This window comes from Myxocyprinus asiaticus, chromosome 23 (assembly GCF_019703515.2).
Source record: "Myxocyprinus asiaticus isolate MX2 ecotype Aquarium Trade chromosome 23, UBuf_Myxa_2, whole genome shotgun sequence".
Lineage (NCBI taxonomy): Eukaryota > Metazoa > Chordata > Actinopteri > Cypriniformes > Catostomidae > Myxocyprinus > Myxocyprinus asiaticus.
Genome location: NC_059366.1, coordinates 9,680,643 through 9,694,838, shown reverse-complemented (window position 1 = coordinate 9,694,838; position 14,196 = coordinate 9,680,643). Strand labels below are relative to the sequence as shown.

The 14,196-nt window shown below is 38.0% G+C and overlaps 1 protein-coding gene across 3 annotated transcripts in view; it reads right to left on the bottom strand.

Moving 5' to 3' along the window:
• LOC127413690 (cullin-9-like) overlaps positions 1 to 14,196 on the bottom strand; it is a 100,807-nt gene that overhangs the window by 59,947 nt on the left and 26,664 nt on the right. For all 3 annotated transcript variants that reach the window (XM_051651016.1, XM_051651017.1, XM_051651015.1), the window contains exons 4-6: positions 8,304 to 8,882; positions 7,815 to 7,956; positions 176 to 366 (exon numbers count right to left, since the gene is read on the bottom strand). In XM_051651016.1, the coding sequence (XP_051506976.1) occupies positions 176 to 366; positions 7,815 to 7,956; positions 8,304 to 8,882 (912 nt within the window). The remainder of the gene's footprint in view (positions 1 to 175; positions 367 to 7,814; positions 7,957 to 8,303; positions 8,883 to 14,196) is intronic.

The following is a 14,196-nucleotide window of genomic DNA, read 5'->3' as shown; positions in this document are numbered from 1 at the left end:
GCTCTGCATAATAAATATTTACGGTCGGTTTGTTTCTTAATTCACCTGCAATTGGCAGGTGTGGCAAAGTTAATTTTGTACCCTGTTTTCAAGTAAACCCACTCACTGCTCAACAGCCTATTCTTTGAAGGAAAGCCAAAGTTAAAGAATTGCTTGTAGTAAAGGTCGAGCGCACCGGTTCATCAAGGCTCTGTCGCAGGATATTGTTGATCTCCTGCTGCTGTTTGGACTCCAGCTTCTTAATGAAGAAGAGCACCTCCCACCATTCAGCACGACTCAGGGTGCTTGCATCATTCTGAGAGCACTCCAACAGGTATGGCAATGTGTAAAGCCCACCGGGGGGCTTTGAGAAGAACGTCTGACTCACTAAAATGTTCACACAGAGATACATAACAGAGGAACACAGAGTGATGCCAACTTTAGAGATGGATACACAAACAAAGCAAGCACAAATGGATGGATCTCATAAAACCCATCAAAAACATGTCTGGGTCACCGTTCACACCAAAATCAAAATAAAGAAAAACAAATCGTATTTTGTTCAAAGGAAATTAATTTTAAAACCATTAACATATTTTGCATTGTGACGTTATTTACATGACAATAAGGCTTAAAAAAAAGAAATCTAGTTCTCTCTAATCTAATTCTCTTTATTGTACTGCGAACAAATATAAATTACTTAAAGGGATAGTTCTCTAAATTCTCTCATTCACTCACCTCATGCCATCCCAGATTAGGGCTGAAACAATTAGTCGACGTTATCGACAACGTCGACAATAAAAAATTGTCGACAAAAATTTTCATTGTTGAATAGTCGTTTGATCTTAACGTAACATAAGATCATATGAAACTCTAATGATTGCACACAAGAGCAGCACTGCAGCTCGCGCCTGACTGAGGAGAGAAAGAAAACACATCTCACAGTCCAGATGCACTCTAAACTTTCCAAACAGCTTCAGGTGATGTAGATCACAAAGTATGAGGGAATTATAATGCAAAAATACAAAATAAGTAAATACAGAAGCACTCTTGTTGTGAAATAAGCGAGCTGATGCTGATGCTCAGCTTAAGCAAAACTTGCGTGTCGAGCGTCTTTAAAGGAAACACCCCGGCGTTACATCTTTAATGCAGCTATATTTAATGCGTTATGGCTTTATTAAAGTTCAAATAATAAGGAAACTGGCATTCCTCTTCTATGAGTTGCGCGAAGTGTCCCGATCTAAGGGGGAGAGATTGAAATTGCACCCGTCTGAGGTACACTCTGTTGCGGGTACGCTCATCCCTCGAGTGCGCACGCTTAATGAAGCTAGATTATAACGCGATGGCAACTTATTGAATCATAATATATGTCACTGTGCATTTCTTATCGTGAAGAAAATTGGCAAAATGCAGCTTTATTAATAAGAGAGAGTTTGTTTTTTTTGTGAGTTAAAGATGGACTGAAGTGAACAAAAAGATGAGAGGGGGTAGTCTTCGCCCCATTATACACTGCAAAAAAATAAGTTTTTGATTTGTTTTTGTTTTGGCTTGTTTTCCAATATAAATATCAAAAACTCCTTTAAAACAACGTACATTTACTTTTGCAGCTATACTGCAGAATTAAGTTTTTTTTTTTTTTTTTTTATCTGAGAATGTTGAATATAATATTAAAAATAAAAATATTTTAAAATATCTAAAAATCCTTTTAAAAAAGATGCATTCACCTGAGAAGCAGCAGATAAGATATTTAGACTTGCTTTTAGAGAATAGATCTTGAATATAAGTGTATTTTGTCTTTATTGTACTGGCAGAAGTATAAACAAGTGAAAAAATACACTTATATACAAAATACACTTATATTAAAGATACATTCTCTTAAAGCAAGTCTAAATATCTTATATGTTGCATCTCAAGTAAATGTATCTTGTTTTAAAGATTTTTAGACAATTTTAAATAGAAAAAAAAAAAAAAAATACTTGATAACAATAGGATTTTTTTGTAGTGAAATTTTTACTGAATTAAATATAATAAAAATAATTTTTTCCCTTTAATTCAGTGAATGTCATTTAGAGGTATTTTAAAAGATGATTTTGTCCTCTTTATTGTTAGCAAGCACGTTTAATACAACCTTTTAAGTCGGGGCACAAGCTGAATAATCGGTTAAGAGCTAATGATTAATCATTGCAATAATCACCCGAATAGTCGAATAATCATTCTAATAATCGTTAGATTAGTCGATTATCAAAATAATCGTTAGTTGCAGCCCTATCCCAGATATGTATGACTTTCTTCTGCAGAACACTAATTAAGATTTTTAGAAGAATATCTCAGCTCTGTAGGTCCATACATTGTAAGTGAATGGTGATCACACCTTTATAGCTCCAAAATTCACATAGAAGGAAACACAGAAGTAATCTATATGAGTGCAGTGGTTAAATCCATATCTTCAGAAGCGAATTAATAGGTGTGGGTGAGAAACAGATCAATATAAGTCCTTTTTTTACTCCAAATCTCCACTTTCACTTTTACATTTGAAAGTGAAAGTTAAAATGGAGATTTAGAGTAAAAAAAGACTTAAATATTGTTTCCATTTCTCACCCACCCCTATTATATTAGGGCTGAAATGATTAGTCGACACTATCGATGACAAAAAATTGCCAACAAAAATTTCCGTTGTCGAATAGTCGTTCGATTTAACTTAACATGACATCAGATATGAAACTAATGATGCCGCACGAGAAGAGCACTGCATCTCATGCCTGATTGAGGAGAGAAAATTTCAGGTGATGTAGATCAAAGTATTAGGAAATTATACAAAAATACAAAATACAGAAACACTCCCATTGTGAAACACAGCAGAGCCGGAGCTGCCGTTCCACTGAAGGAAAACTTACATGTCAGAGCGTCTTTAAAAGAAACATCTCGCCGTTATATCTTTAATGCATCCTTTATTAAAGTTCAAATAATAAGGAAGCAGGTCATGTAAATACGTACAAACTCCGAAACTGGCATACATCTGTGCGGTCAGCGCTGCTTCTATGAGTTGCGTGAAGTGACCCGATCTAAGGGGGAGAGACAGAAACTGTACTGATGTACACTCTGGCACGGGGGCGCTCATCCCTCACGCACGCTTGCTCCAGTTAGATTATAACGAGATGGCTCGCTACAAAGTGAATCATAATACATGTCACCGTGTGTTTCTTATCGTGAAGAAAATCGGCGATATGCAGCTCTATTAAGAAGAGAGAGTTTGTTTTTTGAGAATTAAAGATGGATCGATGTGAACAAAAAGGTGAGAGGGTGGTCTTTGCCCATTATATACTCTGCAAAAAAAATACGTTTTTGATTTGTTTTTGTTTTGGCTTGTTTTCCAATATGAATATCTAAAACTCATTTAAAAATAAAGTATATTTACTTTAGGAGCTATACTGCAGAAGAAAAATTTGTTGTCTGAGAATATATTACATTTTAAATATTTCAAAATATCTAAAAATCCTTAACACAAGATACATTTACCTGAATCAACATACAAGATATTTAGACTTATCTAGAATATAATTATATTTTGACTTTAATGCACTGGCAGAAGAATAAACAAGTGAAAAAATACACTTATATACAAAATACACTTCAACTCAAGATGCATTCTCTTAAAGCAAGTCTTACTTGTTGTCTCTCAAGTAAATGTATCTTGTTTTAAGGATTTTTAGATATTTTTAAATAGAAAACAAGACAAAAACACTTGATAACAATATAATTTTTTGCAGTGAATTTCTTTACTGAATTTAACTTCATAAAGTCATTTTTTTCCTTTAATTGAATGAATGTCATTTAGAGGTATATTTTATTAGTAGTAAGTACGTTTAATACAACCTTTTAAGTCAAGGCACAAGCTGAATAATCGTTAAAGAGCTAATGATTAATCATTTCAATAATCGCCCAAATAGTCAAATAATCATTCTAATAATCATTAGATTAGTCACTTACCAAATAATCGTTAGTTGCAGCCCTATATTATATTGCTTCTGAATAGTGTTGTCACAGTGCCAAAATGTCAGTAGTCGGTACTGATACCAGTGAAATTTCACAGTTCTTGATACCAATTTCGATAACACAGCAAAAAAATGCTAATATGATAATATGCTATTGAACACATAAGTACAGTTATTTTTAATAATTATTTTAACATGTTTTAAAGTTTAATTTAATTTATCAAAATGGTGTCTAATCAATGAATTCTTAAAACTTTTAATAAGTGAAAATTTTTAACATGTCATTGTATTTTTTTGCCAAACTTTTATTCAACAACTGTCTTGCTTGAGATAAATTGATTAATTATTGTTATTATTATTTTTATTACAGAGAATATTACATTTTACTATACAGTTGTAATATATTTGTATTCAATTTCTTCAATTTCAAGCATCCAGCTTTTATTTTGAATCATGCTTTTATTTTGACGTGTGTTTTTTGCCGGAAGCGTCACTTATACACTTTCTGTATAAACAGTTCATGACACAGCCCAGTGTGATCACTGAAGACTTTAAAGTCATGTCTGAAATCTCATCTCTTTACACTGTCCTTTGAGTCTGACAAATGAAATATAGGACACAGTTTTGAAGTGTTTGTATTTTATATTTCTGGTATGTGGTATTGTGTGTATGTGGTCATTTTGAAATGTTATGTTTTAAATTTTATTACGGTGAAGCACTTTGGTCAACTCTGTTGTTTCAAATGCGATATAAATAAAGCTGAGTTGAGATTAAAGCGTAAATGCTGTGATTTAATTATATAAATATATAGTTTACATGTGCTGCGTGGTTCACAGTAGATTAGTGCTCTGTCATCTGATACAACGTGAATGATTCTCAATGTCTGTGGAGTTTCCAGTGTACGAGCGGTCGGATTTATTTAAAGTACGCAGCTCATCCACGGTAAGATTACAGCTTTCAGTGGTTTAATAAATCAAACTAGGATATCACTTGGATTAATTGTTAATTTCCATGTAGAAGGAGTAACATAGCAAACGTTCAAAATAAGCCTGTGATCAGACGGACTGGGAAGAGAAATCGTCCCTGGATTTTACATAGAAACTGGCCCAAAAGTTGTTGCTGTCCTTTTCTGCATATCGTGGCACCGTTTTTCGGCCCTCTACAGTCTGTCGCAGTCCGTTCTGCATAACACTGCGGCCCGTTTCAGCTTATCGTGGCCTGTGCGACCCCGTTTCGCAGGCAGCCCACTGAGAAAAGTCCCGGTTCTTCCTATGGCAAGTCCGCCCCTACCTGTGAGCATTTTAAAGCTGTCGTGTGTCATTCATATTGCATGCTGCTACCGGATAGAGTTGGTACCACTGCAGTAAAGTTAGTTTTACGTTTGACGTTTGTTGGATATTTGGGTTCATACACATTAAACTTCAAGACCATTTGACCTAAAGATGTCAAACCAACTGCAAATTACTCAGAATATTATTCCCTCTGTTGCACAAGGCTTATTTTTGGGAGCTTTTCTTTGTTAGTTTTTCAACAGAATATTTAGTCCGTTTTTAAAACAGTCGGTACTACCGGTACTGCAGAAACACTGGTATCGTTACATCTTTTTTATTTTAGTGCCATCTTGGTACCGAAGTACCGGTACTTTTGACAACACTACTTCTGAATATTCTATTCTTTTAAGATAGACAGACTAAGATATTATTTATTAAAAAAAAAATTTAAAAAAGTGTTCTGCAGAAGAAAGAATGTCATACACATCTGGGATGGCACGAGGTGAGTGAATAAAATATTTTTCATTTTTGGGTGAACTATTCCTTTAAATTGCTAGGTTTTTGTATGTCATGGTAGTATTTCTTGTACACCCTTAAAGGATTAGTTCACCCAAAAATGAAAATTCAGTTATTGTTTACTCACCCCTGTGTTGATATAACCCAAAATACTTTCTTTTTCTTAACACAAAGGGAGAAACTGCTAAAAACTTGGTTCTCAGTGATGTCATACAATGGAAGTTTATGGTGACCACCTCTTCAAGCTTCAAAAGGACACAAAAGTAGAATTCAGAAGTCTAATAAATGATTCATTGAGACTCATGATTGTTATAAAAACATATGATTAGGTTTGGTGCAAAACAAACCGAAATCTAATGTATTATTTAGTAAAACTGTTGACCGACCGTTATTCTCCTCTGCGCGTTAATGAGACCAGGAGTTCACGCAGCCCGCTGGCGAAAGGGGGCGTTCAAGCGAAAACGCATTTTATCTAAAAACAGGTCTGCCACAGTGATACTAAAGAACACAACACAGCTGCACACAAACCAGAGAACCGAACTTACAAAACACGTATGAAGAGTTTGTAGTCCAAGAATAGATGCATTTATAATGCCAGCCTTATTTTTTCCAAACAGAGAGAAAGAGTGGGTGGGAATGTCTGTCACCTGTTCTTCATTCTGAACCTCCATCTGAAGAGAGCGATACCTCAGCGAAACATTTTGTAGGTGTGACATTCTCGGCCAAAATCAAGTAGTTTGTAACCGTCTCATGATATGCTGGCTTCAATATACTGTTATGAGAGTGTTTTTGAAACGGTATCAGTTCACAGCGGACAGGGTTACCAAGCCCGATGCCGAAAATAGAGACCAAGCGAACGACAGATTGTACCATCGCTTGTCACGGCTAGTTAGGAAAAAAACTCTGAGTAACAGATAAGATAACTGTCCTTTTATTGCATGTCGTTTGCCGTCATGTTAGGAAAAGGTGTGACTGTGGCTGCCTTCAGCCTCCTCGGTCTATGGCTGCATCCGAAAACTGGAAAATGCTGCCTTCGGAGGCTGTACACAGAGGTAGGATGAAAATAAGTTGCTCTTCAAACTGTCCTGAGACCAGTAGAGTTCCATTCATTCATGAACACTGTCAGTTAAGCCATTGACTGATTACGTTTTCGGATGCAGCCTCTCTCTCTAAGTTTGACTGAGTACTTCGGCTAAAATAAATAAATAAGGCTGGGCATAGAAATGCATCTATTCTTGGACTACAAACTCTTCATACATATTTTGTAAGTTCGGTTCTCTGGTTTGTGTGCAGCTGTGTTGTGTTCTTTAGCATTGCTGTGGCAGACCTGTTTTAAGATGAACAAAATGCATTTTTGCTTGAATGCCACATTTCACCAGTGGGCTGCGTGAACTACTGGTCTTGTGCAGTCTCATGAACACGCAGAGGAGAGCAACGGTCTGTCAAGATTTTCATTAAATAATACATTCTATTTCAGTTTGTTTCTCACCAAACCTTATTGTATGTTTTCATTACAATCATGAGTCTCAAGGAATAATTTATTAGACTTCTGAATTATACTTTTGCGTCCTTTTGAAGCTTGAAGATGTGGTCACCATAAACTGCCAATGTATGACAACACTGAGCACAATTTTTTTTTTCACAATTTCTCCCTGTGTGTTAAGAAAAAGAAAGTCATATTGGGTTATAACAACAGGGGTAGTAAACAATGACTGAATTTTCATTTTTGGGTGAACTAATCCTTTAAATTTATGCCCGTTTAAAAGTACAAAAATCTTTGTATTGCAGTATTTTTTTTACTGTAATACAGTAAGAATTATGCATAACAGTAATGAGAAATGTACAGAGCAACAACAATTTGTGGGGGAAATATGCTTTACTGTCATGACTGTAATTTTCTTTATATAAAATAAAAAAATGTTTGGTCTTTTGATTTTGGGGTGAAATATGACCTGGACATGCTTTTGTGAGATTCACCCAATTAATCATGTGTCTGAATAGCCTCAGAACGCACAAAGGAAGTGTGTGATTGCGTTCCTTATTCTTCGTGTCTGACCTGTAGTGAGTTTGAGTGTCTCTGTGAGAGAAGAGGCCTTCTCCTGAGACTCTTTCACAGCCTGGCCTCCACTACCATTGCCCAGGATCTCAATCATATGCCAGTGCACCCAGTATGTCCTGGAGAGGGAGTTCCAGTACACCTGCAGATAAAAAGGTTTAAAGATGAAAAGATCTTTAACAAACTTCATATGGAACACCATATGTTCCGTAAACCTTATCAAAAAGCTGACTGAAGTCAGTTAAAGGTCATATTGTGCATGATTCACTGGTGCACGTCACTCCAAAAAATTTCATTTCAGTTAGGATGCTACCCTAGATGGTAACGGCATGTAAACAGTAGTCAGCAAGACAACTTACTAGAGGACTAAAGTTCCTGAATGCAGAAAATATTAATAAAATGTGTCTTTGTCAAAGAAATGTTAACTGTTCTTTGAAACATATGACATGCTTGATTTGCCTGATCTGCATGCATTCACATAGCACTGACCTGCACGGGTGGGGAGCCGTCGTTACTGTAGCGAAACTCTCCCTCGTCCCCAGCACTGACCTCCTCGTAGTCCTCCAACATACGGACCGCCATGCCACTCTTCAGGTTGTCCTGCACATACTCCACATATGCAGAGCGTGACGTGAAGTCAGAACGTGTCTTGAAACCATTTGTCGTTTTCTTCTTCTTTTGTGGCGTGACCGCTGCAATGGCCGTAGCCACGATGACAGACGTAGCTGAGAAGCGTGGCTGAAAGATCGAGCGAACGGGGAGTTTCTGGGTGTCGTTATTTATCTCCTCCACCCCTCTGGTTGCACTCGGGGTGATCATGGGCAACTGTCGGTTGCGGTCCCAGCCCATGACACGCACCAGCTCAGAGATGAGGTTGGCCATGGCCATGGTGAACTCAAACTCCCGCTGCAGACGGGCGTGCTCTGATTGGTAGGCAGCAGTGGAGGAGGAGGGGCCGACATCCTGTCGCTCAGAGGTGGACTCGACACCCGAAGTGTTGAGCTTGTCCATCAACGAAGTGACACACAAGTAGCGCTTTACCAGAGAGAACAGCAGCTTGCCTGGAATCTATAATAGATACAAACAATAGACACTGGTATAAGAAACTATGAGGAGCGTTTTCTTCACAAGCGATTTTCCCTACGCCCAAGTACCTTCTAAGACTTAACATTTTACTGTGAAAGCTTCGGAGGGCTGAAACATGTGGGGCTAAAAAATAACGGCCATTCAAGACTTTAAGTCATATTTATTTGAAAACATTTCTGAAACTACCCTAAAGCATGGATACATTGACTGGTCCCTATTCAAATTGCCCTGTGAAGGCATCATTTATGCCATTTGGAATGCAGTGTTATGATCCTGTTTACCATCAATAAAGGCACTCAAAACAAGAGGTACACAAGAGCTCGGTTTCAAAATCTTGTGATCCACCCGTAGACCTTATTCATGCTAGCGCCATCTTTGATTTTTAATGGGAATGACAACGAGGCCGTGAGGGATAGACTTACCATTTCTTCAACGGCACGAATGGTATAAAGCTGTAAAGCTCCTAGATCACATCCTGATTTTCCAAAACTCATGTTGTCTGGAGTTCTTTGTATACTGAATGTTCTTGGACAGATATTTTATCAATGTTTTGTCCACAGAAAACACTTTAAACTGCAGTACAGCCCATTGAAGAGACTAAGTCTATCCCTCACAGCCTTGTTGTCATTCCCATTAAAAATCAAAGATGGCGCTTGCATGAATAAGGTCTGAGCATTTTAAAGTATCATAGGAGCACTACAGATGTGAAGGCTATTACAAACAGACAGCAGGCAGCAACATTCTGCTGCCTTAAGCCAGCATCTTACTAGCTGATTTTTCCAGTGATTTTTAGGTGTTAGCTTTAATAACAATCACAGGCCAGGCAGAGGGAGACGGAGCACGCATTAGCATCTCTCAGCGGGAGACCGTCGAGACTCCCTGCTGAGTTAACTGCTTCAAAGACTGAAAACGAATCCAGCTTGCTTGAAAAAAATTCAGTCATTCGGTCTTGTGTTCTTGTCAAGTGATCAATGAGCTTCTGCTTTTACTGAAGAATGGACAAGACGTCAAGTTGAGGTGAATGTTTTCATAGCACTAAGATTCTGTAACCAAGCTTTTTCCTGCCTTTTTTCCTGCATTAAAATGAGCCAAAACAGTCTGTTTTTATTGGATGTATTTCTTCACTCACTGAAAGCTGCATATGTACATGCGTGCCATTGGATGAATAAACAACAATGCACTTTCACAAGGTGAAGTTATTTCATCTTCACGATCACTTCTCTCCTTTGTAGATCGGCAAAATAGAGGCACAGGGGGAGAGAGAGCCAGTGAGCTCCATGACTTTGAGAACAGGTATTTTTCAATTCAGAAATAATACAAAAGCAACTAATGACGGATAAAAATAATCACAATATACATTTTTCCAGTTTTTCCAAATATTACCTTGTGAAGCCAGCTGAACCTATAAGAATATGCAACAACGCAACCCTCTATGGACACGTTGGAGAAAGAATCGCCATTGGCTTGTAAATTTTAGTTTTTACTCACCAGACTTTTGACAACACGTAAGGGTGATGCAACTGAAAACTAAAAAAAATAAAGAAAACCGAGAAGGGGGCATCATCATATATAATATATACAGCTGAAGTCAGAAGTTTACATACACTTAGTTTGAAGTCATTAAAACTCATTTGTTTTAATTTCTATCTGACAGAAAATGTGTGGGCAGAACTGAAAAAGCTTGTGTGAGCAAGGAGGCCTACAAACCTGACTCAGTTACACCAGTTCTGTCTGGAGGAATGGGCCAAAACTCCAGCAACATATTGTGAGAAGCTTGTGGAAGGTTACCCAAAACGTTTGACCCAAGTTAAACAATTAGGCAATGCTACCAAATACTAACAAAGTGTATGTAAACTTCTGACCCACTGGGAATGTGATGAATTAAATAAAAGCTGAAATAAATCTCTCACTACTATTATTTTGACATTTCACATTCTTAAAATAGTGATCCTAACTGACCTAACTGATCATTTTCTATGATTAAATGTCAGGAATTGTGAAAAAATGAGTTTAAATGTATTTGGCTAAGGTGTATGTAAACTTCTGACTTCAACTGTATGTATATATTTTTAAATCATATATATATATATATATATATATATATATATATATATATATATATATATATATATATATATGCACACACTATATTGCCAAAAGTATTCGCTCATCTGCCTTTAGACGCATATGAACTTAAGTGACATCCCATTCTTAATCCATAGGGTTTAATATGACATCGGCCCACCCTTTGCAGCTATAACAGCTTCAACTCTTCTGGGAAGGCTTTCCACAAGGTTTAGGAGTGTGTTTATGGGAATTTTTGACCATTCTTCTAGAAGCGCATTTGTGAGGTCAGACACTGATGTTGGACGAGAAGGCCTGGCTCACAGTCTTCGCTCTAATTCATCCCAAAGGTGCTCTATCGGGTTGAGGTCAGGACTCTGTGCAGGCCAGTCAAGTTCTTCCACACCAAACTCGCTCATCCATGTCTTTATGGACCTTGCTTTGTGCACTGGTGCGCAGTCATGTTGGAACAGGAAGGGGCCATCCCCAAACTGTTCCCACAAAGTTGGGAGCATGGAATTGTCCAAAATCTCTTGGTATGCTGAAGCATTCAGAGTTCCTTTCACTGGAACTAAGGGGCCAAGCCCAGCTCCTGAAAAACAACCCCACACCATAATCCCCCTCCACCAAACTTCACAGTTGGCACAATGCAGTCAGACAAGTACCGTTCTCCTGGCAACCGCCAAACCCAGACTCGTCCATCAGATTGCCAGATGGAGAAGCGTGATTCGTCACTCCAGAGAACGCGTCTCCACTGCTCTAGAGTCCAGTGACGGCGTGCTTTACACCACTGCATCCGACGCTTTGCATTGCACTTGGTGATGTATGGCTTGGATGCAGCTGCTCGGCCATGGAAACCCATTCCATGAAGCTCTCTACGCACTGTTCTTGAGCTAATCTGAAGGCCACATGAACTTGAGGTCTGTAGCGATTGATTGTGCAGAAAGTTGGCGACCTCTGCGCACTATGCGCCTCAGCATCCGCTGACCCCGCTCTGTCATTTTACGTGGCCTACCACTTTGTAGCTGAGTTGCTGTCATTCCCAATCGCTTCCACTTTGTTATAATACCACTGACAGTTGACTGTGGAATATTTAGTAGCGAGGAACTTTCACGACTGGACTTGTTGCACAGGTGGCATCCTATCACAGTACCACGCTGGAATTCACTGAGCTCCTGAGAGCGGCCCATTCTTTCACAAATGTTTGTAGAAGCAGTCTGCATGCCTAGGTGCTTCATTTTATACACCTGTGGCCATGGAAGTGATTGGAACATCTGAATTCAATTATTTGGATGGGTGAGCGAATACTTTTGGCAATATAGTGTATATATATATATATATATCAGTTTTATATACACTATTGGATCCTGGCATAGGTGATATAGGCAGGCACATAGGGCGGCAACGCTCTCTAGGGAGGCACAACAGGGTACATGATCCGCCGCCCCCGCACAGAGCTCACAAGACTGCAAATGGGAGAAAGGTGCCCCAAATCGTGCCGACCCGCCCCCGCAAAAAGCTTGCAAGATCGCGATCGTGAAAGGTGCCCCGAGTTGCTCCTGACAGCCTAATCAGCCTTGAAGGCTCTATATAGTTAGGATTATGGATGTTCATAATGCATTCTTACATTCTGAACAAACATAACATAACCATGATCAACAGTATAGGTACACAATGACATAGGATCACTTCAGTGGTCTTGAGAAAATAAGTATCAACCATGTGATTGCTGGGTATGGGGTTGGGGACGTTAAGGGGGGGCGCCACGTTGGATCTCGCCTAGGGCACTAAGTAAGCCAGAACCACCACAGTTCATATATATGATTTCACACAATATAGTATGCTAGATTGCACACTTTTTCACTTTTTATCCTTTTAATCACATTTTAGCTTGTGTACAAATGTACAAATTTGACATTCTATCAATTTATATAGTGCCATGAAATTGCATTTTTAATGATACAAGCTGTTGTCACTGTTTGAAATTTGTAACAAAATATTCACAGGGTTGGAAATTAATGAAAATTTAATTAATTATATTATAAAAAAATATTAATTTAAGTGCTACTATATCAAAAATATATACATATTTTTTTTTAACCAATCCCTTTCATAGATTTGTTAAAGATTTGTATTTGTTAAATTTTCATATTTACAGTGTTTTCTGAAGATAAAATATTTCAGAGTATGATTGTGCCTTATAAATATGTATTTACAAATGTATTACACTTACTACATTACTACATTTTGTAACGTTTGTTTATATGCACTTGTGCGCTATACATTGAGTTCATATTGACATGTATAACAAGCGCTAATCTGGTACTGTCTCTTTAAGAGAATGGCTGCTCTGCATGTTTATGGTTGAATGAGCGCAGCACACATTAACAGAGAGAAGTTGCAAATTGTTTTCCCCACATACGTGCAATGTACGATTAGAAATAATGTTTCTTTTTATCCTTTTGATCACCAACTGACTGTAAATAACAGAAAGGATATTAAGAGACACTAAATGAAAATGGGGTTCCTGGGTCTCATCTTTGGATTCAAAATACACGGAACGAAGCAAAAGGAAACTTTTACTTGTATAATGTGTATGACTTGCTTGTACAAACATTTATTGTACAAGTTATCAAATTCAAATCTACAAGCTCTTGAGTTTTGCACACTTTTACCTTCTAACAGACGTCCAACAGGTGCATTACTGGTCTGTAGCCACGCTGTAAAACTTAAAATGTTGAGAAAACAGTCCGGGGAAAAGTATAACCAAAGTCAGAGTTGGCATCATTAAATGCAGTGTCAGTGCCATTTCACAGCTGAACTAAAGTGATGGAGACAGCGCAATCATGACAGATCCGGACCCACTGCAACCAAATAAGGTCAATCACGAAACACAATACGCTGTAAAAGACGAGGCTGAATCCAGATTCTTAATCACTGGCTTCCTATTCAGTAAAAGGATTGCGGCACACAAGTTCTTCTATGCCACTACACAACTCAATCTCTGGCGAGTGAAATCAGAATATTTACAAATCAAGCATGCTACATGTCTGAAAATACCCTAAATCATTATTGCAGTTGTTTGTGCTCACATAGTACTCCTTTTGTTTTTCGGTGAACTCCACGTGGCAGGAATCAGAGAAAAATAGTTGCAGTGAGTCTTTATGTGTCACCCCTCCACCATTTCATGTCGGAAAGTGTGACAAAGCTCAGACATAAAAGTGCAAGATCG